The 27,520-nt window shown below is 39.6% G+C and overlaps 1 protein-coding gene across 1 annotated transcript in view; it reads left to right on the top strand.

The window, feature by feature from the left end:
- Positions 1–1,101: 1,101 nt before the first annotated feature.
- ALG14 (ALG14 UDP-N-acetylglucosaminyltransferase subunit) overlaps positions 1,102–27,520 on the top strand; it is a 100,523-nt gene continuing 74,104 nt past the window's right edge. Inside the window, exons 1-2 of the mRNA XM_027058539.2 lie at positions 1,102–1,347; positions 7,147–7,298. Of these exons, the coding sequence (XP_026914340.1) occupies positions 1,209–1,347; positions 7,147–7,298 (291 nt within the window). The 5' untranslated portion in view covers positions 1,102–1,208. The remainder of the gene's footprint in view (positions 1,348–7,146; positions 7,299–27,520) is intronic.

The raw sequence follows: 27,520 nt of genomic DNA, 5'->3' as shown, positions 1-27,520 counted from the left end.
GCCGACAGCACGGAGGCTGCTAAGGATTCTCTCTCTCTGCCCTTCCCCCATTTGCTCATTTGCTCTCGCTCTCAAAATAAGTAAATAAACATTTAAAAAAAATTTTTTAAAAAGGGAAGACACATGCTAGGCTCTAGGCAAATGTGATAATCGAGCAAGTCTGAGCTTAGCAAAGGAATACACAATGTAATACTCCTATGAAGCAGGAGTTAGGATTTCTGGTTTCTAAGCCTAGATTTGCCACTATTTCACTTGAGCAGACTGTTTCATCTTTCAGAACCTGTTTATCTGTACACTTGTCCTATCTAACCTATCTGTACTGGACTGAAGGCAAATTACACTTGGGGTGAAGGGACTTCTGTAATCTCAGTGTTTTTATATTGCTGCCATGTGGATTAAATAGACAACAAAAATGAGCAAAATTGGAGCTGGGGGAGGTGTTGGCTTTGTAGTAACTGAATACTAATTGCAGGACGCTGCCTTCTCTATCCTGCTACCTTGAGCCACTAAGCTTCCACTCCTCTCAGGACCATGGCATAACTGGAGGTGATCACCCTCTGCCACTCTGATCACACTGAGATCTGAGAAAATGCGTAGAAAAAGTTAAATACACGAGTGTTCGGAAAGAGATTCAGATGAGGGCCCTCAATTCAACTTTTATGTACCAAGGTACCTTTTATAGGCAAGCACAGTAATGCCTGCATGTGCAACAGAAACATTTTCCTTGGCAGAGAGAGACAGAGAGAGAGGGAGAGAGCAAGGAAGACAAAAAAAAAAAAAAAAGAGGAAGAAGGAAAGGGGAGAGGAGAGAAAAGAGAAGAAAAAAGGCTGTATATGCCATTGGCCTCAGGTGGAATTCACAGTTAGTGGCGCTGGAACACCTCCTAACTTGGGAGCTCTGGGGCCTTTAGGGCGCACAGGCGGCCTGACTTCGTCACGGGGGGAAATCACACTTTTGCGCTTTACTTGCCGAATTTCACTTTGTGCTTGGACGGCAGCAGCGCAGAACCCGGGAGGCAAGCCATCAAAGTCCTCGGGGCAGGGGCTTCCGCGTCTCGCCCCGAACTCCTCCCAGCGTAGGCAAGCCCCGCCCATCAAGAGGGTCGCCACGCCCCGGTTGAGTCTCCACAGCGCCCGTACTTGTTGAACTTTGACCTCGTCTCAGAGGCCGCACGGGTGGGGGCTGTACGTATGTGTCGTAGCTACGCATGGTTAGCGTCCTTATTCTAGCCGCGGCGGGAGCTGCGGTGGCCGTGCTTCTTCTGGCACTGCGGCTGTGGGTTGTGCTCCATTCTCGGGTCCTTGTGCCCCGTCAGTCTCTCAGTCTCTTGGTGGTGGCTGGGTCCGGTAAGTAGTGGGGCGTGGGTCGGTGACTACAAACCCCAGAGTGCACCGCGACGCTCTCCTCTGGTCTCCTTAGCACTTTTGGAGCATTGCATGCTGCAATTTGTAGTTTCCCTGCGTTACCGGAACCGGTCAGCCCAGCCAGGGCGAAATACTGATTTGCTGACGCGGCCCAGGCATCTTTTAATGACAAATGAGTAACTTACGCTTGTCTGTAATTGAGCTTCCCTGTAGCGTATATTTTTCTAACAAATTATTACATTACTATATTATGTATATTGGACGGAGGGGACGCAGCAGCTTTATGATGCCAGCTTACAATTTTCCTGAGTAGTAAAAGCTGTTTTGCGTTGTTAATCTAGGCATGTTGTGTTTCGTTTAGAAATCACGAACACTGCATGATGAATGAAGCAAAGTGAATTGCCACATTTATAAATACACAAAATCCATGAGGATAGAAACAACTATCTCCTGACCATAGAACAATACACGTTTCAGAATATTGTGTCACAGTATGAACAACAAGCTGTCCTATCGGGTAATACAGTGAAAACAGAGATTACCAGCTCTGTAGGCGCTTACAATTTGAAATGGTCTAGTTCTGACAGAGACACATATATTGTGTATATTTAGAAATGCTAGGAGATGGCATCCAGATACAATAATAATTTTAGTATGAGCAAATGTTGTAAACCTATGTTCAAGTATAATTCATTACTTTATTCGCTTAATCATGTGGAGATTTAGGAGAGACCAAGCATTATGCTAAACTCTGGAAATAACAGAACTAATACTACTACTTACGGTGGAGTAGTGACTGTGTCCCAAGCAGTGTGAAAGGTGCAAGGGTACGGCAGTTAAGGGAATGGAGATTAGATAAAACTAAAACAAAAAAACAAAATAGGTAATTGCTGTAATCTGGGAAGTACAGACTGCTATGGAAGTCTTCAGGAAGGGCACCGCTTTATCTGAATGTGAGACCGGAAAATTCTGGGAAGAAGTGCTGTCTAAACTGAGACTTGAAAGATGACCAGGAAAGGGGAGCTGGGGCTTTGAGGACTGGAAGGGTGTGAAAAGAAGTTGATAGCACTTGCAAGGGCTGGCGGTGGGAGGGCACTGTTGCTTTGAGTTCAACGTGGAGAGGTAAACGAGGCGCAGATCCTGAAGAGCATTGTAAACCATGCTCTATAAAGCTATTAGCACTACTCCACTGCTTTGTTCCATTTAGGGGTTAGGAACACAGGTTCTAGATTGACATAATCCTGGAGTGGAGTCACATCTCTGCCACTTACTGACTTGGTGATCTTGGGCAAATTATTTAACCTCACTGAGCCTTCTGTTTCCACCTTAAAAAATATGGGATGAGAAGAGGTGAAGAGAGATTAAGTATGGAAGTATTAAAAGGGTTTAGCAAAGTGCTTGGCATATAATAAGCATTTAAAAAAAAATTTAGAGAGAGAGCAAGCGTGCATGTCAGGGCAGGGCAGAGGGAGAAAGAGAATCTCAAGCAGCCTCCATGCTCAGCGCAGGGCCCGAGTCAGAGCTCAATCTCAGGATTGTGAGATCATGACCTGAGCCCAAATCAAGAGTCAGATGCTTAACCGACTGAGCCACCTAGGCACCCCATTTAGTAAATGGTGACTGTCGTTAATCCTGGTAGCAAAGGATCTTTTAAAACACTTTTGAGTGGAGAGTGACCCAATTAAATCTAAGCTTTTACATAGATCATTCAGCCTGCATTGTCAAGGGAATGTTTTGACAAAGATTGAAGTAGGGAGACAAGTAGGAACATTGTGAATAATTCAGATGACAAATGATGACAGCCTAACTAGGGTGATGCGTTTGGGGATGGAGAGAAGTATATGCATTTAAATAAGATTTAGGAGATAAAAAAATCACAGATCTTGTGGTTTAAAAGTAGGAAGTAAGGAAAGGAAAGGTTCAGGAATGATGTCCAGGTGTCTGTCTTGAACAAATGGATGAATGGATGTTACAGCCATTCATTTGACAGTATTAGATTTGGTGGACTGAGAACCAAAATTAAGACTGATAATTACTCTGGCAAATGGTCCTTGTCATTCAAACCATTCAAGGTAGGGAGAGGTCAAGGCCCTCAAAGAATCATCCAAGTCAAAGAAACACTTATATTTAGATGAACAGTTTAACACTTCATGCCCAAAATGTTGGAGGAGGGGGAAGGCATTTTCACTGTTTACCTTGACTACCAAAAAAGTAGTCTTTAGATACCATAAAACGTTATTAATCAACCACTTACATTCAAAGAACATCAATCGAAATTACTACTTTTCCTTGAAACAACATATGATCTCCAAATTTTAGATTTAATATCAAATGCTCATCTACCCATTCATTCGATAATAGGAGTGCCTACTGTTTTCTAAGCACTGGAGATACAGTAGTAATAAAATGAACAGAAGTCCCTGCCATCATGTCATGGTTGAGCAAGGGTAGGGGGAGACAAAAACAAAAGAAATAAATAGATTTCATATTAAATTATATGGTGATAAATACTAGGGGGTAGGGAGGGGGATTGCATTTTAGAATTGTAAGGGAAAGCCTACTTGGGGGGATGACAGGATGTCCAACAGCAGGGAGGCCACAGTGGCTGGAGTAGACTTAAAACTGGGTAGAAGCAGATGAGGCCCATAAGGTAACAAATTAAGGGGTTAGATTACAAGATGACTTTTATTCCATGTGAGAAGGGAAGCCACAGGAGGGTTTTGAGCGGAGGTAAATCATTTGATCAACTCTTTCTAATAGGTCACAGTGGATGCTGTGTTGAGAATAGATGGACGTAGACACTTGAATAGACAAATGAAGCTGGGGGAGCAGACCAGGAAGCTATGGTCATAATGTGAGTAATATGGCTTGGAGCTGGGTAGGAGCAAAGGAGATGGAGAGAAGAGATTGGATTCTGGGTGTATTTTTTTAAATACAATTTATTGTCAAATTGGCTGACATACAACACCCAGTGCTCATCCCAACGAGTGCCCTCCTCCATGCCCGTCACTCATTTTCCCCTCTCTCCCACCCCCGTGTCCACCCTCAGTTTGTTCTCTATATTTCAGAGTCTCTTGTGGTTTGCCTCCCTCCCTCTCTGTAACTATTTTCTCCCCTTCCCTTCCCCCACGGTCTTCTGTTAAGTTTCTTAAGATCCACATATGAGTGAAAACATATGATACCTGTCCTTCTCTGACTTATTTCACTCAGCATAATACCTTCTAGTGTCATCCACATTGCTGCAAATGGCCAGATTTCATTCTTTCCCGTTGCCAGGTAGTATTCCATTATATATATAAACCACATCTTCTTTATCCATTCGTCAATTGATGGACATTTGGGCTCTTTCCATAATTTGGCTATTGTTGAAAGTGCTGCTGTAAACATTGGAGTACATGTGCCCCTATGCATCAGCACTCCTGTACCCTTTGGGTAAATTCCTAGTAGTGCTATTGCTGGGTCACAGGGTAGATCTATGTGTAATTTTTTTGAGGAACCTCCACACTGTTTTCCAGAGTGGCTTCACCAGTTTGCATTCCCACCAACACTGCAAGAGGGTTCCCGTTTCTCCACATCCTTGCCAGCATCTGTAGTTTCCTGATTTGTTCATTTTAGCCATTCTGACCAGTGTGAGGCGGTATCTCAGTGTGGCTTTGATTTTTATTTCCCTGATGATGAGTGACATTGAGCATTATGTAAGGTAGAACTGAGAAGATTTTGTTCCCAAAGAATATATCTTAAGAAAAGAGTAAAATGGAAGACAAGGCCCATCATTGTAACGACTTCAGTTGGTGGCAAGGTTAAATCTTCAAAGAATGTATTCAGTAAGTGTTTCCTTTTAAGAAAAGAAAAGACTGTTAAAGCAGGTATAATGAAGTTTTAATTGCAGTGGAAAATGTGGAAATTATCCTTTTTATCCTTAATTGGTCCAGCTGTGAAAGCAAGTACCTACTTTGCAAACCACCACACTTTCTCAAGGCTAAAAACAAAAATACAAAAATGAGCATAAATCAGATGTGTAAATTACATGCCCCAGACACAAAGATGGGTGACAAGTTACAAAGCTAAAATATGATTCTAATTCCTGAAACTCACACATAATCTATGCCAATTTTATTTCTACATCTAGTCCCTTCTGCAATGTAGAGAGTAATCCTTCCCTTTCTACTATAATAAAATATGTGTATGGGGAGAAACCACATGCTTAATTTGTTCTATATGTTCACTGTTTCACTATCGAAAGCACTTTCTTGCAACAGTAGCAGTGGAGGAGAGTTTAGTAGGTGGGGGGAACAGTGTGACCAGAGACAAGGCGGAGATAACAAGATGAATAGAGAGAATGTTAAGGACATCAACCTGGCTGAGGCTGAGAGATTGTGAAATGAAACTAAATGGGTATGATAGGGCTCGTTGAGAAGGAGTTTGATTGCTTTGCTTAAAAATGCTGCATAGTTAATGCGATAGATTGATGTGCTTTTGTGTTTTTTTTTCATGAAGGAAACCTCAATGTACACAGTCGATTTTTGAATTCATGGTTTTGAAATTAAAGCATTAAAATGTTGGAGATTGTACAGTTTCAAACTTTGAACCATTGTTTGGTAAAACTGGTAAATATTTGATGGCCTGCAGTGTGCTGAGACTTCTCTTAGGAGCTGGGGTTACAGTGATGAACAGAAGTCTTCCTTAGGAATCCCCGAGCCCTGCGGGTCAGTGCTCATGCCCCCCTGACATTACTTCGCAGCCCAGAAACCTTCAGTGACAGTTTTTCCATTTTTCAACCTACTTTCCTGATCTGCTTTCACTCTCGTCCTTCTCCCCAGTATTTCCCCCATTCCTTGAGCCCACATCTCAGATTTTGCCATCTCATGTCCTAATGATCCCACCCAGTGGCCTCCTGTGTCCATTAGCTGCTCTGTGTCCATTAGCTTCGGCTTCAGCTTTATCAGGGATCTCCCCTACTCTTACAAGGTTGTTTTCATAACCATTTGCTTGCCTCCCCTCTGCCCTCATTTAAATTTTTCATGCTGTCTTGCATCACTCTTTACATGTCTGTGTGCATTCTTTCCCCTCGTACCAGGCTTCTTGATAACAGGAGTTGTGTCTTCTACTTCTTTGTGCCTCCTTAGCACCTACTGCTAGTGCCAATTTTATTGTTTTACTTTTATTATCCTCTTCCCCCATATAAAAGTAGTATTTATACAAGGGCATCGATTATTGTTTCCAGATGTTGCTTTTGTCTTTTGAGGAATACATAAAACATAACATTAGTATAGCAGAGCCAAATGGATATGTCCGTTGGGCATTTCTTTCTTCTTTTCAATGTTTATTTCAATTCCAGTTAGTTAACACAGCGTAATATCAGTTTCAGGTGTAAAGTACAATGTACATTCAACACTTCCAGTGCTCATCCAGTGCTCATCACAACAAGTACACTGCTTAATCCCCATCACCTATTTAATTCATCCCCCCACCTGCCTCCCCTCTAATAACCACATTGTGGCATTTTTAATTTTTAAAAATTTTTTTTAAATTTATTTTTGAAAGAGAGAGAGACACAGAGAGACAGAGTGCAAGCAGGGGAGGGGTAGAGAGAGGGGGAGACAAAGAATCTGAAGTAGGCTCCAGGCTCTGAGCTGTCAACACAGAGCCCGATGTGGGGCTGGAACCCATGAACAGGGAGATCATAACCTGAGCCAAAGTCGGACGCTTAACTAACTGAGCCACCCAGGTGCCCCCACATTGTGGGATTTTTAATCTTAGGCCTTTCAATATTTTTTCCAGGTGGGCACACCACTGAGATCCTGAGGCTGCTTGAGCACCTGTCCAATGCTTACTCTCCCAGACATTATATCATTGCTGATACTGATGAAATGAGTGCCCATAAAATAAATTCTTTTGAACGAAATCGAGCTGATAGAGACCCCAGTACCATGGTAAGTGATCATTTCTATTTCTAAGAAAGTTAAAAGTCATATATTGAGTTTAATTATCTCTGGAAACAATCTTGTGGCACCTCAGTGCCCTGCCCTTACAGGGCAGTCAAATGTTTATTGCTGATGAAATGTATTTCCTCTACTACCAAAAGATAAGACTTCCTTTAAAGTGTATCTTCGAGTGGTAGCTTAATTTGTTATATTCTTTTTTATTCTTGTAAAGGAAGGAAATTATTTTTCAGTTAAGTCCAGCTGTGAAAATTGTTTTATTTAAACTTACATAAGACATCCAGTTGATGTGCTTATTGGCTCTTCACTAAAAGTTCTTTATCAAGGTCCTGCATTTCTCGATGATTTATCTATGACAACTTCTTTGTCTTCAAATTGACTTTGTATCTGCCTTTACAATTACTTCTGTACCTCTGGCTGCTCGCTTTAGCATTTTAGTGAGAATTTGGGGTAAAAGAACCCAAGTGAAACTGTGCTTTATCATGAAGGAAACTGGAGCTAGTGCTTGTGTAGATTGTCTCCATCCATCCCTCCTCTGGTGCCCTCCCAGCCATGGGGTGGCAGCAGGTGGTTCAGGAGTGGAAGCTGACCCCGCTCAGGCCCCTCAAAGTGTTTCACTGGGCATTTTGGACTTGGGGACCCAGAAAATGGAGACAGTCTTTCTTTGGGGGCAAACTTTGTGAAAGCTAAGACTTGGGAGCTGCTGGCAGTCATGTTTTCATGTGGTGGGTAAAGACAGACTACAGTTGGAGGAAAGAAGGAAATTAATGCACAGGAAGAATAAAATAAGAAACCAGATGGTGAGTCCTGCCTTTAGTAACTTCAGACGCCCAGCTGCATCTGCATGGGAAAATCAGGATCCACTAATATCACCCCTCTCTCACTCCCCCTCAAATCCCTCTCTCACCTCCCCACCCCACTCCACTCCATTCCCAGGCCTTTTAAACTCCAGTTGAGTATTAGTCACTTGTAAACATGATCCCTAACTAAAACACTGGAAATGTGTTCTTGGAGAGTCCATGTCAAACAACATTAGAATCTGCCTGCTGTGACTTGAGCCCTAACAAAACGTATGGTATGTTTTTTCTATGTGGGAGATGAGCCAAATGCTTCATTTCTGTTTTAGGCATCAATGCTGTATTTGTTTCTTGTGGTCTGCTGTAACAGAGTACCACATTCTGAGTGTTCAGGCTACAAGTCTGCAGTCAAGGAGTCTGCTGGGCCGTGTTCTCTCTGAAGGGGAGAGAATCTTCCTCACTTCTCATGGTTGCCAGCAGTCCTTGGTGTTCCTTGGCTTGTAGCAGCATCATTTTAATCTCTGCCTCCATTGTCATAGGGCCATTTCTGTGTCTCTGTCTTCACATTCCCTTCTCATAAAGACACCAGTCATTGGATGTATGGCCCACCCTAATTCGCTATGACCTCATCTTAACTTGATCCATCTACAAGACCTGTTTCCAAATAAGGTCACGTTGACAGATCCCAGCTGGACAGGAATTTGAGGGGGGACACTACTCATCCCTGTGTGCTAGTTATTGACCCTCTTAGTAATGTGTGAGACAGATAACGAGATCCTTATTTCACAAATGAGAAAAGTGAGACCGAGAAGTAGAAGTAAGGTCCTGCCTAATACGTGTCGCTTACCTAAACGTGTCTTCTCTGAAACTTTTTCTTCATAGGCCTCTTTTGTGTACTCTTTTCCAACCCAAAAAACTAAGTTAGAAAAGAATGCTTCAGGGTTTATTCGCAGCATCAGAGACTTAAAAATGTCATTGAATCATAGTGTATGTTAGAATTGGTAGAGAATTTGGAGAATATGATGGTGATTTTTTGCAGAAGAGGAATATAGTATTATATTACGGCAGTGATAAAGTTTACTTAAAAATATAAAATTAAAAAAATTACAAATTCTTGTTTTCAACATAAGGAACAGGTAGCTTTTTACCCAATTATTAGTGTATGTATTATTTTCTTCTTTCTAAAGTTGCATCCAATTGGAGGCTCTAGTTTTAATTCAGTATATATACTGAATATTTCCCTCCAGGTCCATCAGCATATGGATTGTTTACTTGCTGAATTTCATGGTTTAATGAAACATTTGGAACGTTGTTGTAGACACTTTAGAGCCCAATAAGTTGGGTGTCATTCACTTTATTTTATTTATTTTTTAATTTAAGTCTAGTTGACACACAGTGTTACGTTAGTTTCAGGTGTAAACATAGTGATTTGATAACTCTATATGTTATGCTGTGCTCACCACAAGTATAGCTGCCATCTGTCACCATGCAAAACTGTCACAGTACCACTGACTCTATTCCCTATGCTGCGCCTTTCATCCCTGTGACTTACTCATTCCATAACTGGAAGCCTGTACTTCCCATTCTCCTTCACCCATTTTGCCCATTCCCTCGCCCTTTCACCTCTGGCAGCCACCAGTTTGTTCTCTGTTTATATGGGTCTGTTTCTGCTTTGTTTCTTTTGCTTTTTAGATTCCATTCTAAGTGAAATCATATGGCACTTGTCTTTCTCTGTCTGACTTATTTTACTTAACATAATATCATCTAGGTCCAAACAAGATTTGATTCACCTTAATACAAAAGCCAAAGATTTTGAATTTTTAAAGTGCCGTTATTTTTTCTTACTATCAAAGTGGTACCACCACTGTAGGACTAAGCATTTCTGTTAGACTACCTCCTTCCATCAGTTAATTTACTGCTGGGGCAATGCAAGTCTCCTTAGAAAAGAAATACTGTCTCATTCCTAAAAGGTTTTATACTTATGAATCTGAAGCTGGGAAGAGTTTCTGCAAAAATGCAGAGGAGAGCCACTGAAGGTGATAGCATGAACATGCCTGTTGTCCTTTCTGCTGGCCACCCCATGTGCCACACTTAGAGGAGAGGGCAGGTGGAGAGACACCTTCCCACCAAGACTTGATAAGGGGAGGAATCCACTTCCTCTTCTCTTGTTTTCACTACAGATTAAGGGGGGGGATGTACTTGCAACCCCCACCTCCCCCACAGACAGCTATCCATTGTGTATCTTCCATGGGGCTCACAAGACTGGGAAGAGGGAGTCTTGGTGAAGAAATCAGTAGTGATCAATACATTTGCTGGCAGAGCCCTTATTAGCCAAGAATATTGAACAGTCTAGATCTGCACTGTCTAGTACAGTAGTTACGAGTACTGGCTCAGCACCATTTACTGAATGCTCCTTTTTTCACTAATGTGCAGTGCTACCCCTGTTATATCAAGTTGCTGCATATGTATAGATCTGTGTGTGAGCTTTCTTCTTTGTTAACTGGTTTGTCTGCTGCTAATATCAAGCTCCCGTAGTCTTACTCTTCAGGAGTATTTTAGGGGTTCTTTCTTTTTCACATGGGTTTTTGAGTTAGCTTTGGCAAGTTCACAAAGAAACATACTAAAATTTTTGTATGAATTGAATTGAATCCATGCATCAGTTTGAAGAGAACTTAAATCTACGTGATGGTATCTTCCTGTCCCGGGACATCATCCATCTCTCCATTATTTAGGTTTCCTTTAATGCTTTTCAGTAACATTTTTAATTTTCATCACAAGAGTTTTGCATATTTTTTGTTGTTTTTATTTCTACGTACCTTGTATTGTCTCATTATCATTGTAAGTGATATACCTTTTAATGATCTTTCCTGTGTTTCAGTATATAGAAATATAATTGATTGGAGTATAGTGATCTTGTAAGAACCACCTTGCTACATTCTAATTAATTCCAATAATTTGTACACTTTTATGTTATCAACATATCATATTATGTTAAGTACACTTTTATGTTATCAAAATAATATCATCTGCAAATAGTAACAATTGTGATTCTTTCTAATCTTTACACCTTTTCTTTCTTTTTCTCATTTTGTTGTTAGACTCTCCAGAACAATAACTAATAGAAGCAATGTACTGGTGATCCTTATATTCTTTCTGATTTTAAAATTTTTCCAAGAGTTTAATTTTAAATCATATTTAGTTGATTTTTATCAAATGTCTTTTCTTCATCTCAAATAATCATATTGTTTTAACCATTTTATCTGTTTTCATGGGCAGTTACATGGTATAAACTATTGTGGTATTCTTGGAATAAACCCAGTTTGTTCATAGCGAGTTATATTTTAACACATTGCTGGATTTTGTTTACAAATATATTTGTAGGGTTTTTTCATTAATGTTCATGAATAGGATTCCCCTGTACTTGTCCTTTCTTGTGCTGTTCCTAAGTATCAAGGTTAAACTAATCTCATTATGTGAGTATACAGCTTTTTGTTCTGTGGAGAAATTTGGGTAAATATCAGTTGCTCTTTCTTTTTTTTTTTTTTTTGAACAGAGTCAATCTTTTATATATTTGCTTATTTTAAGTGAGCAAAGATCTTTTTTTTTTTTAATGTTTTTATTTATTTTTGAGACAGAGACAGAGCATGAGTGGGGAAGGGGCAGAGAGAGAGGGAGACACAGAATCTGAAGCAGGCTCCAGGCTCTGGGCTGTCAGCACAGAGCCCGACGCAGGGCTCGAACTCACAGACTGTAAGATCGTGACCTGAGCTGAAGTCGGACGCTTAACCAACTGAGCCACCCAGGTGCCCTGAGCAAAGCTCTTTATAGCATTGAACAAAAAAGAAATTCAGTTCTTTACTAGAATGGCACTACAAACTCATTTTTGCATCATAATAATCAAAGCGCAGTTGCTTTTTAAATTTTGTAGAACTTGTCTATAAAAATACCTAGCCCTGATGTGTTCTTTTTGTTGTAGTTATAGACTCCTCAGACTTTCTGTTTGTTCTTAAGACAATGTTGCTAAGATATTTTTCTGGGAATATGTCCATTTTTTATGAGTTTACAAATGTGTTAACATAATTATTTTCATAATATTCTCCTGCCACTTTTGTAATCTGTGCTACAGTGTTCACGTGGTATATCTTTATCCATCTCTTTATTTTTACTTATTGATATGTTGTGTTTTAGGTGTGTCTTTTATAAATGACATATAACACTTTTTAAAATTAAAAGACAATGATTTTTGGTTTTGAAGTAGCTTGTTTGGTACCTGTACATTTATTGTGATTATTAATGTATTAAATTTATTTCTACTATTTTATTTGATTCTTTCTACTTACCGAAAGACTTTTGACTCTTTTCATCCTCCCTTCCTATCTTCTGTTTGGATTAATTAGCTTTCTTTATATTCCCTTTTTTCCTTCCCCTGGAATGGAAATTATTCTATTCTCCCAAGACATTATTCTTAAATGTCTACATGGATACCTAACTCAAAGTCAAAAACTTAATATCTCCATCCTCCTCCTGAAAAACAAGGCTTTTAGAATTAAAACAAATTTTTTTTAATGTTTATTTTTGAGAGAGAGAGAGAGAGAGAGAGAGACAGAGTGTGAGCGGGGCAGTTGCAGAGAGAGAGAGAGGGAGACACAGAATCCAAAGCAGGCCCCAGGCTCTGAGCTGTCAGCATAGAGCCTGACGTGGGTCTCGAACTCACAGATAGCAAGATCATGACCTGAGCCGAAATCAGATGCTTAACTGACTGAGGCGCCCCTAGAATGTTTTAAGTGTAAGCACCCCTTCCCATCTTACATACTATTGTTTAGTGTTTTGGTTCTACCTTGTTTTTATACCACCCAAATTACTTATTACTATTATTTTATACAGTCAGTGCTTATTTAGATTTATATAGCATTTTCTTTGCTTATTCTTTCTACGCCTTCCTTTTGGATCAAATGTCTTTTTTCCAGAGTATATCTTTTATTAATTCTTTCATGGAAGGTCTGTTAAGTGATTTATTCTTTCCGTGTTTTTTGTTTTCCTGAGAATATATTTTGGTTTTGATCTTCCTTTGATTGCATACTGCATTTGGAATTCTAGGTTGAATTTTTTTCCTTCATAAATATATATTTAGTATTCATTCATTTATTTAACAGATTCTTATTGAACACCTACTGCGTGCTAGTGATATAGTAGTAAATAAAACATGCAAGAATCTCTGCCCTCATGGTGGCTGCATTCCAATGGGGAAACAATAAACAAGATAATCAAGTAAAATTTGTAATGTGTTAGTGATAAATGCTAAGGAGAAAAAGCAAGGCAAGGAAATAGGGAATATTGGGGGGTTAAATTTTAGGTTTGGGAGGTTGCAATTTTAGGTTAGAGTGGCCATGAAAGGTGGCATTTGAACAAAGACCTGAGGGAGGTGAAGTATAAAGCCATCTGGGGAAAGAGAATTCTTGGAGAAAACAATAACTGCAAAGAAGATCTTGAGGTGGGGCTATACCTGGCATGTTCTTGAAATAACAAAGAGGTCAAATTGGCCAAAGCCAAGTAAGTGAGGAAGAGCTGAACAGATTATGAGCCCATAGACATCAAGGTGGCATGTTGGGATCAGATTTTTTTAAGGCCATGTTGTCCATTTTTAGTCTTAGAATTTTTTTCCCTGTGTGTGAAATGGGGAGCAATTGGGAAGCTTTAGGTAGAGGAGCGATGTGATCTTTTATTTTTATTTTTATTGTTATTATTTTTACTTTTTCTTTAGTTGAAGTGTAGTGGACACACACTGTTACATTACTTTCAGGTGTACAGCATAGTGATTTGACAAGGTTGTATGTTATGCTGCGTTCACCACAAGTGTAGCTGCCATCTGTTACAATAAAACGTTTTTATAGTACTATTGACTATATTCCCTATACTGTACCTTTTATTCCCATGACTTATTCATTCCATAACTGAAAGCCTGTATCTCCCACTGGCTTTTACCTATTTTGCCCATCCTCCCAGCTGTGTTCCCTCCCTCTGGCAACCGTCAGTTTGTTCTCTGTTTATGGGTTTGTTTCTGTTTTTTGTTTATTCCTTTGTTTTTAGATTCCACATGTAAGGGAAATCATAGCCCCACACACCAGGGCTAGGTATTTTTATAAACAAGTTCTACAAAATTTAATTTTTTTTTTAACGTTTATTTATTTTTGAGACAGAGAGAGACAGAGCATGAACGGGGGAGGGTCAGAGAGAGGGAGACACAGAATCTGAAACAGGCTCCAGGCTCTGAGCTGTCAGCACAGAGCCTGAGGCGGGGCTCGAACTCACGGACCGCGAGATCATGACCTGAGCCGAAGTCGGCCGCTTCGACCCAGGCGCCCCATGTTCTACAAAATTTAAAAAGCAACCGCACTTTGGGGTGCCTGTGTGGCTCAGTCAGTTGAGTGTCCGACTTCATCTCGGGTCATGATCTCACGGTCTGTGAGTTTGAGCCCCGCGTCGGGCTCTGTGCTGACAGCTCAGAGCCTGGAGCCTGCTTCGGATTCTGTGTCTCCCTCTCTCTCTGCCCCTCCGCCGCTCATGCTCTCTCTCTCTCTCTCTGTCAAAAATAAATAAACATTAAAATTAAAAAAAAAAAAGCAACTGTTCTTTGATTATTATGATGCAAAAGGGAGTTTGTAGTGCCATTCTAGTAAAGAACTGAATTTCCTTTTTGTCCAATGCTATAAAGATTTTTGCTCACTTAAAATTAAACACATATATAAAAGATTGACTCTCTTCAAAAAAAAAAAAAAAGAAAAAGAAACTCATTTCACTTAGCATAATACTCTCTAGGTCCGTGCATGTTGCCACAAATGGCACGATCTCCTCCTTTTTATAGTTGATAATCCATGTGTATAAATCTTCTTTACCCATTAATCTGTCAGTGGACACTGGGTTACTTCCATATCTTGGTTATTGTAAATAATGCTGCGATAAACATAGGGGTGCGTATATCTTTTTGAATTAGTGTTTTTGTTTTCTTTGGGCAAATTCCCAAGAGTGGAATCATTGAATCATATGGTATTTCTAGTTATAATATTTTGAGGAATCGTCATATAGTTTTCCACAGTTGCTGTGCCAATTTACATTCCCACCAACAGTGCACAAGAGTTCCTTTTTCTCCACATCTTCACCAACCATTGTTATTCCTTACCTTTTTGATTCAAGGCATTCTGACAGGGATAAGGAGATATTTCATTGTGGCTTTGATTTGCATTTCTCTGATAATTAGTGATGTTGAACATCTTTTCATGTATATATTGGCTATCTGCATGTCTTATTTGGAAAAACATCTGTTCAGGTCTTTTGTCCATTTTTAATCAGGTTATTTGTTTTTTTGGTGTTGAGTTGTATAAGCTGTTTATATATGGGGAATATTAACCTTCCATTGAATATATCATTTGCATATATCTTCTCCCATTCATTTGGTTGCCTTTTGTTTTGTTGATGGTTTCCTTTGCTGTGCAAAAACTTGTTATTTTTATGTAATCCCAATATTTTATTCTTGCTTTTGTTTCCCTTGCCTTAGGAAGCATATCTAGAAAAATGTTTCTATGGTAGATATCCAAGAAATTATTGCCGGTGCTTTATTCTAGGAGTATTATGGTTTCCTGTCTCACCTTTAATTCATTTTAAGTTTTTTGTTTTTTTTTTTTAAGGTATGGTGTTAGAAAGTGGTCTAGTTTTGTTGTTTTGCATATAGCTGTTCAATTTTTCCAGCACCATTTTCCAGCACCTCACTGTATATTCTTTCCTCCCTTGTCAATAGATTAACTGACCGTATAAGCATAGGTTTATTTCTGGATTCTCTATTCCGTTACATTAATCTATGAGTCTGTATTTGTGCCAGTAGCATACTTTTTTTATACTATAGCTTTGTAGTATATCTTGAAATCTGAAACTGTGATGTTTCCAGCTTTGTTCTTCTTTCTCAAGATTGCTTTGACTGTTCAGGGTCTTCTGTGGTTTCGTACAAATTTTAGGATCATTTGTTACAGTTCTGTCAACAGTGCTGTTGGTATTTTGATAGGAGTTGCAGTGAATGTATAGATTATTTTGAATGTTATTCCAATCCATGATTGTGGCATGTCTTTCCATTTGTTTGTGTTGTCTTCAGTTTCTTTTATCAGTGCTTTATAATTTTCAGAGATCAGATCTTTCACCTGTTTGGCTAAGTTTATTCATAGGCATTTTATTTCCTTTGGTGCGGTTGTAAATGAATTGTTTTCTTAATTTCTCTTTCTATTACTTTGTTAAGTGTATAGGAATGCAATCCAATCTCTGTATATTAATTCTATCCCCTGCAACTTTACTGAATCCAATTATTATGTTAGTTTTTGGGTGGAGTCTATAAAGTCTTCTATGCATATAGTATCATGTCATCTGTAAATAATGACAGTTTAACTTCTTTCTTACCAATTTGTATGCCTTTTATTTCTTTTTCTTGTCTGATTGCTGTGACTAGGTCTTCCAGTACTATGTTGCAAGAAGTGGTAAGAGTGGATATGCTTGTCTTGCTCCTGATATAAGGGGAAAAGCTCTCAGTTTTTTACCATTGAGTATGGTGTCAGCTGTGTTTTCATATATGGCCTTTATTATACTTCACTTTGTTGAGAGTTTTTATCACGAATGGATGTTGAATTTTGTCAAATGCTTTCTCTGCATCTGAAATGATCATGATTTTTATCCTTCATTTTGTTTGATATGTGTATCACATTGATTGATTTGTGAATATTGAACCATTCTTGCACCCCTGGAATAAATCCCACTTGGTGGTGGTGAATAATCCTTTTAACATATTGTTGAGTGTGGTTTGCTGACGTTTTGTTGAGGATTTTTGCATCTATGTTCATCAGAGATATCGGCCTGTGGGTTTTTTATTTCCTTGTGGTGTCTTTGTCTGGTTTTGGTATCAGGGTAATGCTGGCCTTATAGAATGTATGTGAAAGCTTTCCTTCCTCTTCTATATTTTGGAATAGTTTAAGAGGAATTCTGTATATCTATCTGGTCCTGGACTTTTGTTTTGGGGGAGTTTTTTGGATTACTGACTTAATTTTGTTACTAGTAATCATTCTGTTCAGATTTTGTCCTGATTCAATTTTGGAAGATTATCTTTTTCTAAGAATTTATCCATTTCTTCTAGGTTGTCTAATTTGTTGGTATGTAATTTTTCAGAGAAGTCTCTTACAATCCTTTATATTTCTGTGGTGTTGGTTGTTACTTCTCTTTCATTTCTGATTTATTTACTTGGGTCCTTTCTCTTTTTTTCTTGATGAGTCTGGCTACAGTTTTATCAATTTTGCTTATCTTTGCCAAGAACCAGCTCTTGGTTTCATTGATCTTTTCTATTGCTTTTTTAAAGTCTCTGTTTCACTTATTTCCACTCAGATCTTTATTATTTCCTACCTTTTATTAACTTTGGGTTTTGTTTGGTTTTTTTTTCCTAATTCCTTTAGGTGTAAGGTTTGCTTGCTTGAGATTTTTCTTGTTTCTTGTGGTAGGCCTGTATTGCTATGAATTTTTCTCACAGAGCTTCTTTTGCTGTGTCCCAAAGATTTCTGGACCATTATGTTTCCAGTTTCATTTGTCTCCATGTATTGATTTATTTATTTCTTTGATTTCTTCGTTGACTCATTGGTGGTTTGTAGCATGTTGTTTAGGCGCCCCTGATTTATATTTTAGTAGGATCATTTTGGCTGCTGACTAAACTAAAGAGGAGAAGGGCAGAAGCAAGGAAAGGAGTTTGGAGGCCTTAGCAGTAATCCTGTGAGAGAGCAGTGTGGTTTGGACAAGAATGGCAAAAATGGATGTGATGCGAAGTGGTCAGATTCTGGATAAATTTTGAAGGTAGAGATAAATTTTGTCTATAGGCAGATACGATGTGTGTGGGTGTGGGGAAGAGATAAGTAGAGGATGACATCTAGATTTTTGGCCCAAACTATCAGAAAAAAGCAAAGAGGATTGCATGAGGGAGCAGGAGGACCAAGTGTGCTATGTCTTTAAATATACATGCAAAGATGTTGACTATGCAGTTTGATCTGTGAACGCAAAGTTCAGGAGAGAGCTCCGGTCTGACTGAATGTGAATTTTGGACTCTTCGGTGTTTACATGATGGAACTTAAAAGAAGAAACTGGATGAGATCACCAAGGGATTGAGTATAGTTAGAAATTAGTGGAAGACTAAGAACTGAGCCCCAGGGTACTCTAACTTTCAAATATAGGAAGCTGTTATTACCCTACAAGTATCAGCTCTCAGTTTGTTGTTTCTTTGTGGCCTCTCCCCCCAAACACAGGACGGGGGTCCTCAGAGCCCAACCCAGGGTCACTGGCATAGTTATATCTTCCTCCCAGGCCTCTGTGTCAAAGGCTGCCTCTCCTTTCTCATTTTTTTCTTATGTCTGGCAAGTAGGGATTTCCCTTCTTTCTACTTCAGATAAAACCATATTTTGTTACATTTATTATAGCATTTTAATCTGCTTACAGAAGGAGGGTTTTCAGGTTAGTTTATATTGCCGTCTTGCCAGAACCAAAGCCACATTAATTTTCTAATCAAAGTTGGAGTTTTATTGCGTTCTCTGTGTTGATGTCTGCTGTGGGCTGTTTGTATAAATAGCAACCCCCGCTCACCCAATTTGCTTTTTTTTTTCTGATATAACTGTACCAACTGCAATTTCCTAGCTACAGATAATATTCTTGTGGTTAAAGACTTTGACTCTCCCTTTATAGTTTGATTTTCAGCCTTTTTAAGTGAAGCAGAAAATCTGCACCATTTGAAAGCATTAACAGTAATTGCACTCTGTGCCTGGGCAAGGTGTCTCATTCACATCGCTCAGAGCTCTTTAGGAATAAAAGTGCATCGATTCACACTTGGTTCTGGTGAGAAGCCAAAGCCCACATTTGCAACACAAGACTGCTCTTCCAAAAACAGATAGACCTTCCTTCTCAGAAATCAGGAGATACAGATTACCAGTTGTTAATCATACAGCAAATTTTTAAGCTAAATTTTAAATTAATGTAATTTTGCTAATGAAATGGTAGGGATGACCTATTTTTGTTGCAGAAACTTCATTCAAATTTCTCCTGATTCCTTTGATTGAGTGTAATTTTTAAAATGGTATTTAAAATCTTAAGGCGTGCAATTCACCATATTTATAATTACACAGGAGTAAAGAGAAATAATTACTTGTGGCGTACTTTTTAACTCTACTCGTAGCTTATGTTTCTCTGCATGGTTGGCATTTAAAGAGAAACGGGGTTTCCTTGGGAGAAACATCTCAATCCTACTGGAATGACGCAACTGAGATTAGAAAGATGAGCAAAAGCTAAGCCAAAACAAACAAACAAACAAGGAAACAAATGTTTAGCTGTGAAATGACTTCTATGAAAAAAATATCTCAAAAAGCCTTCTAAAGGAAATGTAATTTCCACTGGGATTAGTTCTAAAGTAAAGTGTAGCTAAAGTAATATCTTTCAGAAAGATTGGATGGTAACTTTCCCAAGTAGAACCAATTACTAGAGCTGTGTTATATGAAGGGAGGTGAAAAATCAAACCAGAGCTTTCCTCCTGGAGAGCAACAGTGTCCCCACACTGGCCTTTGTTTCACCAGGGACGCCCACCCCTGCGAGATGTGGAAGGAAACGAGGCTCAGGGCATTGCACGGTGGATTTTGGTTCATCCTTCCGTTTGCTTCTGTGTCTGAGCCTTATCTGTTAACTGCCTTTCTTGACAACCATTACTCGGAGCAACTTCTATTAGAGCATGAGTTAGCCCTTTTAGATCATATCATTAAAGAAAAAAGCTCAGCAACACTTGAATAAAACATTTTCAAAATACATGTAAAAATTACAGAGTAGGCATTTTTCTTACATAAAATAACAGAAGGTGCTGAAAACTGATTTGAAGCCAGCTTTACTTTGGGGTCATTTAACAAGATTTCCCACTGCTCTATAAATAAGCTTATACTGTTTTACCAAGAAAGATTATTTGTTCATTTATTCAAAAAATATTAAATGAGTGCCCATTCTGTATAAGACACTATACTTATGTGTAAATTTCAGCAAATCCTTATTAAATTTGCCCCACAATCAACCGAGGCAGGATTGTAAGTGATTATTTTCTGTTTCTTTACTCTTTTCTCTCCAAATTTTCTTTCCTATAGTTTTCTTTTTTTTTTTTTAATGTTTATTTAGTTTTGAGACAGAGAGAAGGGGGAGAGAGTGCGAGCAGGGGAGGGGCAGAGAGAGAGGGAGACACACAATCCACAATCTGATGTAGGCTCCAGGCTCTGAGCTGTCAGCACAGAGCCTGATGCAGGGCTCGAGCTCACCAATGGCGAGATAATGACCTGAGCCGAAGTCGGATGCTTAACCCACTGAGCCACCCAGGCACCGCCCCCCCCCCCCATTTTTTAATTTCTTAATTTAAAAACTTTGGACAGTAAAGAACTTCTTTACTTAACTTTATGTAAAATAAAAAGTAGGAGCTCCCTGTTCCTGCCCCAGTCCCACTCTCTAGAAATAAACACTGCAAGCTCGAGTTATACCTGCTGGTATGACTTTTTCTCTCTTGTACATTTACTGTAAGAAAATACTATGAATTACATGTACACATACACACATAGCTACATAAATGGGTTGGGGGCAGGGGATGGCTAGTTCATAAATCAAACCTATCTATTGTTTTCAGTGTTTTTGCATTTAACTCTATACCTTGATGGCTGTCCATGTTGGTACATATAGGTCTACCTTACACTTTTTAATGATTGCATAGTGGCTTGTGGTATTGATGTACCATTTCCGTGTTGCAGTTTTCAGCAGTTTTTCAATTTTTCACTGAATACTGCAGTAAACATTTTTGTACTTACACACACACACACGCGCGCAAGTATTCTTTTAACTTTCCAAATTGTCTTTAGTATGTAAACGTGGGTTTCTATAATATTCTAAATGTGGGTTTTACCTTGATTAGGGAAAAAGTTAACAGAAAGCCCGAATTAAGTAACTTGCTGACATTGAAGGGCACGTCAACCCTTTCGCACTTCGCATTCTGCTAGGTTGTTGATTGAACTCTTGTTTTAGAGTAAATGTAATAAACTTATTAAAGAGTATAAATATCATGTGGGGCAGAGACAAATAGAAGAGATATCCCAAACAGTTGTTGTTCTGGTCACTAAGTAAAACCTGTTATGCCCTCTACTCATATCCATAGATGTTAAATATGACAGGAATAAATACAGAAACAGGTTTCTGATGTTTAATCTTTTACAAAGATGTTCACTTTTCCAGGTCCCTTGGTTGGCCCAGTAGGTACAGCATGCGACTCTTGATCTCAGAGTTGTGGGTTTGAGCCCCAATTTGGGTGTAGAGATTACTTAAAATAAAATCTTTTTTTTTAAGGAAAGATTTTCAGTTTTACAAAATTCATAATGCAATAGTAGTCAGAATTCTAATGTTTTCCTTCTTTTTTTAAACTTTGTTTATTCAACAATAAATATTTGCTTTCCATTGACCAGGCATTATTATAGGCAGTTGGGATACACCCATGAACAAAACATACCAAAAAAATTCCTGCCATCATGGAGCTTACTGAATGTGAGCTGGATCAGAAAGACAGTAACACTGGACATAGTAAATAAAAAAATCTTAAAGCTTGTTAGAAGGCGGTCAGTGCTGTGGGAAGATTGCACAGGGGTAGTGGGATTGGGAATTCTGACAGGGAAGAAAAAAATTGAAGTTGCTTGTAGGTCCTTAAAGAAGATGGGGATACCTGGGAAGAAAGGGTTTTGGGCAGAAGGGATAGTCTCTGGAAAAGCCATAGAGTGGGGCATTCCTGGATGTTGGGGAAACAGCAGAGAATCCTGGTAGCTGGAGGGGAGTCAGAGGAGGGAGGCTCTAGAGAGGAGATGGGAGGGGTTGGTGCAGGGGCCAGATGATATAGGGCCTCATCAGCCACTGTAAGGGCTCCCTGTCTTACTTTGAGGGAAATGGGGAGTGGTTTTAAACCGATCACTCTGTACAGATAGACTAAGGGCAAAGGATGAAAGCAAGGAGACCACTGAGGAGGCGGTTGAATCAGTGCACAAAAGACGTGGTGTGGCTTGCACCGAAAGGGGTAGGAATGGGGGAAATGGATATTTTTTTAAAAATAGAGTTAATAGAATTTCCTGACAGATTGGATATGAAGAAAAGAGAGAAATGTGAAGAAAAGAGAGAAATCAAGCAGAACTACAAAACTTTGGGTCTGAGCAATTTTAAGAATGAAGTTGTCATCACTGACCTGGGGAACTCTGTAGGTGGAGCATCCCTGTGTGTCAGTGTCTTTGTAAACAACATTTCGTACCACCTAAAAGAGTCAACAGCCTCTGCCCTGAAGAACTTACAGGCACCCTGGGAGTCAGAGGGACTGCACGGGCCCTCCCTGCACTGATTCAAAACTATTTCCTGAGTCCTGCGCCCTTGCGCTCTGTCCCTTTTTTTCTCTTTCCTCTCCCTCTCTCCCAACCGAAAAGGTCCTTCAGCCTTTAGAAATGGTCCCCGAGAGCCCTTCCAGGTGTTGAAAGACTTGCATCCTTGTACTGTGCGGCCTCCTCAGCCGTGTCACTGTTACCCCTCCTGCTCCCACCAGGTGGCAGTGCACCGCTGAACATGGAGTGGTGGCACCCTGCATCACCGCTCCATGGAGGCCCGAGGGCCGATCTTCAGAATGGCTGCCAGAGGGGACATTTCTAGTATGTTGTAATACATACTAATCCGTGTGGGGAGGGTGACGAGAAGCGGTCTCATTTCTTATTTAGAAACATAGATCCTTGCTAAGGATAATTTTCCTCTCCTGACTTGAGAAGGCTTTATATGGCTTGAGAGCAGTCTTTCCACCTGGAGAGTATTTTTATTTAAAGATTTGATTCACCAAGCACCTTGCTGAGGCTGCAGTACTGGCATTTGTGTAATAGGCTCTTCTTTGTTTGAGATGGGCAGAACAGCTCCTAGAAGTTGTGGCTTCCCCAAGGTAAAATCCTTCTTGAAAATCGAAAGTGGATGTTGGTTGATTAGCTTCTATGTGCAAAATTTGGACCAAGTTTTACAAAGAACTCAAATAAGGAAAGGAAGTGCCCTTTTGCCTCAAGAAATGTTTTGTGCAGTAAGAGAGGCGTAAGCACAAATACTGGCAACCTTCAGAATTAATTAACAAGCGAAGTGTCATTGGGTAGTGCTAGTTAATTAATCAAAGTACCCCTGGGCAGTGCTACCCTGGAGGCCGGAGTACAAATTGGGGCTGAAACGAGGCCTCTTGGTTGAAATCTGCCTATAGACCAGGTAGACCCTCTACCCTATCATGGTAGAAAACCCAACATTTACCCCTGGAGAGGTTGAACTAAAAAGGTTTTGGCTCTGGGAACACCCAGCCATATTTTGGATAGACACTGCCCTGTGAACAGAAGATGTAAGGAGAGTGAACAGCTAACTACTCCTTGTCCCCCCAGTATGCACCCCTTAGATCTCCTTTCCAATAAGCTCCCAGAATGCTACATTTATTTCCCCCAGGCACAAGATTGAAGATTAGCTTTCAGAAAACTGATTTGCTCAGGAGAATAGAAGTATAGATTCTGATATTTAGGATTTCCCCCAGTGAAATGGCTATTTCACTATGACTATTTTTATCTTCCCCTTGACAACCCTACCCAGGGCATAGAGCTTCGAGTCTGCCTTTTAATGCCTCATTCTTTAGTATGAACCAGGGTTTCCAAGCCTCGACACTATTGACATTTGAGGTCAGGTAAATCGTGTGAGGAGGCATTGTGGGATGTTAATTAAGCAGCATCTCTGGCCTCAACCACTAGATGCCAGTAGAATCCCTGTCTTCCTAGCCCCTCACCACTACCACCCCACCCCCCAAGCCGCCCCCGCCAGTCTTGAAGACTAGACCTTGCTTGAATGTCCCTGGGGGAGAAATCCACCCCCATCCTGAGAATCACTGGCGTGAACCGACATCCACAGTTACAGACATTGGAGGGAAGTCTCAACATAAGAAAAAGCAAAACTATTTGAGGAAGCAACTTTGAGAAAAGGAATCAGAGGAAAGGGCAAATCATGAGCCAGGGCATAGGGGAAGGGCTTAAAGGAAAACAGTATCTTCAGGGAAATGAAAGGACATTGTGTCTTTAAATAAAGAATGATATCCATTTTTTAAAAAAACCTCATATAGCTAGAAAGATCCTTGCCTATTAAAATTTTGATGTAGGAATAAAAAATGAAAATATTGGAAGATCATGTTGAAGAATTCTGGTATAAAGCGGAACGAAAAGATAAAACCAACAGAGAAAAGATAATAAAATTAGATAATCAAACTGGATGTTGGAAGGCTACTATCCAGAAAGAACAATAACACAGGCAGGTGTCATTAAAAAAAAAAAAAAATCACCCAAGAAAAATGCCTACAACTAAAGGATGTGACCTTCAAACTAAAGGAATATCCCCAGCCCAGTAAAACTATAGTCACAGAAGATATATCATCATGCAATTTCAGAACTAAAGATAAAATTTCCAAAAAGCGAAGGAAAATGAGTCACGTTTGGAGTCCAAGTGGCATTCAGAATAATGATTAGAGCAATCCTCACACCAGTTCCCATACGACGTTTCATAGAGGATGTGCTCCATCAAAACAAGGAGGACCTAAGAAGGAGGAAGACTGTGGTCCTAGAATCTAGGTTCCAGCCCAGAAGAGAAATGAAGGAAATTTTCAGGATGGCAGTGAAGGGAGTTTCCATATGAAGACCACCACATACAGCAGGCCTAGAGAACAACTGGTTGGGAGTTGGAAGTTGAGCAGGGGGACAGAGAACTCCAGAAAGGATGCTTCCAAGAAACCAGTAATGATGATGAATTACCTCAGGTGTCTGACCAAACTGAGAGTCTCATAGGAAACTTCAAAACTGTGTGTGTGTGTGCACACATGCATACATACAAATATATGTGTGTGTGTGTGTATACATATATTTATTTATATAGCTTTGATTTAAAAAAAAAGTAAGTGCTTTGAATACAGGGGAAGGAGAGATCTCAGGGCTAGGAAATTGGAAAACACAGGACACATTCGGACAAATGGTGGGTGTGTTTTTGAACCACGACAGGAGATTGGGAAAGAAGTTGGTGAAATTAAAAGATAAAAAATTATTTCAGTTTTAGAAACCTGAGGTCATCTTAGAATGCTTTCAGTTACAGAAAGGATTTAAGTGACCCAATATTTTTTTAAGTTTGTGCAGAGGGTAGAGAGATCATCTATTGGTTGTGAATAATGGTTGATGTTTGCTTTTGTCTTTGAACATTTTTCTGTATTTTCTAAGTTACAGTTAGAAAACAATTAAAGTTATGTTTTGAAACAAACTAAGAAGTGGTAAAAGCACCTGTGGAAATAGTAATCTATGCATAGGAAATATTTATTTTCTAAATAACCCAAACACATATCATAAGGACCAGTCTTTTGGGACGGGTATACTTGTATCTTGGAAACACATTAGTTTTCTGCTACTTTAATAAATAGGAATATTTTGTTTTGTATCTTTTATTCTACGTATGTGTATAACTCAGTGGCAATTTGGTGGTTGCAGGATTTATCAAGCATGGCCTCTGAAATTAACATGGCGTGCTTCCATTCAACAACACCTACTATTTTCCACAAGGTGGGGTGCTGACTTCACAGAGTGGGCTGAAGTTGGCTATAACTTACTGAAACTTCTAAATCTAATGCATCTGCTCATTCTCTTTCACAATTCCCAAGCAATCCTGAAAGAAATACTTTTGTAAATTATATAGTTGCAATCGTGGGTTTCGTTTCAGTTTGTGAATTCTGTTAAACTCGTGGTATTCATTTTTAGAGTGTGATTAATCTATATAAACACTTTTCCTCTTTAGAGTGGATCTTGACTGCATTCAATTATAGGTATAAAGAATACGTCTAATTTGGTGAAGGCCATTATAAATGAGTGAAATACCAAAATAAAATGTTGGTAGTTTATTGCAAACAGTGATCCTGATGTGGCTGTTTCAGTGAATAGGTGAGTATTTTCAAAATGCTGTTATCAGGTAGATGTATACATGGTTCTGAAGTATTTTAAATAGCTGAGTCTCTTAAATTCTTTCCTAAATCTTAACTATCCCATTCTCCATCTCTACAACAAAGGCAAGTCAGGTTAAACTTTCTCTGCATCAGATTCTGAATTGATGGAATTGAAGAAACTATGAATAACATTGCAGTTGTTCGACTTTCTGATCATGTGCCCAGAATGCCTGTGCCAGTTTAATATATGTGGGGTTCTTACAACATGCAGAGCCAGTAGCAGTGTAGAATACAGTGCTGCTACTTCTCCATTTTGAAGTGAATTAGAGACATTCTAATAACCAATGTTTACATGTAAACATTTACATAAAGCATATTTTTTTAATGTATACTTATATTATGGTCCTGAGCATACAATAATTTGTCATCGTTGTTGTCATAAAATCAGGATGTGGCCTCTTTCCCTTTGTCCTTCCTTTTGCATAAACGAAGGTTCTTTCGTGCCTTTTAGCCATTAGGCACCAGGAAATAATTATGGAGCTGGTAGTTAGAATCATGCCAGGCATAACATAATTCCAAGCCACGCAACTAATGAGGTTGACTATTGTACTTTCAGTTTCAGGATTGACCAAAGGGCAGATCATGGTCGGGAAGGGAAAGTGATGAGTGCAGAGGCATGGCTGCTTGTCTGTCAAGGACCTGATAGATGCTCAGTTCATGGCAGCTGATGAGGAAGTGCCACCGAGTGACCTGTGGGTGGAGGAGCCATGGGTTCTAGACTGGGTCCTGCTGATAACCAGGGGAGGTAGCTTCTCCAGATCTCATTCTCTTACTGCGAAGTAAAGGCCTGGACGAGATCAGGGGGTCCTCAGAAAGCCTCTGTGATTCCCACAACTGGCTCTCAAGCCTGACTTATGAAAGACAAATGAGGCTGCTGCTCCAGGTAGGGCCCTCTGGTGCCTGCCTAGAACCTGCATTTCTGAGCGCTCCCTTTTCCTGGATTCGTAGGTTATCTTATTCTGTGTACCTGCCAGGTCAACCCATTGCCCCATTTTAGGTACAAACCCATCTGCCCCATTTCAACCTAAAAATTATCTGTAATATCTTCTAACATTGATATATTTTATACTTACTGTTTTACTGACTCATAAAATTATGCTGAAAACCAGACCATAATGAATAATGATATGCTCTCAGCCTGTTTCCCCTTTCACCATTCACCCCACCTAAAAACCTGAGAGTCACCCCAAACTCTCCAGCCTCCCTAAGTCCCTCCTTCCCACCATTGGCCCTCTCCATTCCTTCACCTCAGTGCTGCAAGTATCCTTTAGGCCTTGGAC

Source organism: Acinonyx jubatus, chromosome C1 (genome assembly GCF_027475565.1).
Source record: "Acinonyx jubatus isolate Ajub_Pintada_27869175 chromosome C1, VMU_Ajub_asm_v1.0, whole genome shotgun sequence".
Taxonomy (NCBI): domain Eukaryota; kingdom Metazoa; phylum Chordata; class Mammalia; order Carnivora; family Felidae; genus Acinonyx; species Acinonyx jubatus.
This window is presented reverse-complemented; position numbering and strand designations above follow the sequence as displayed.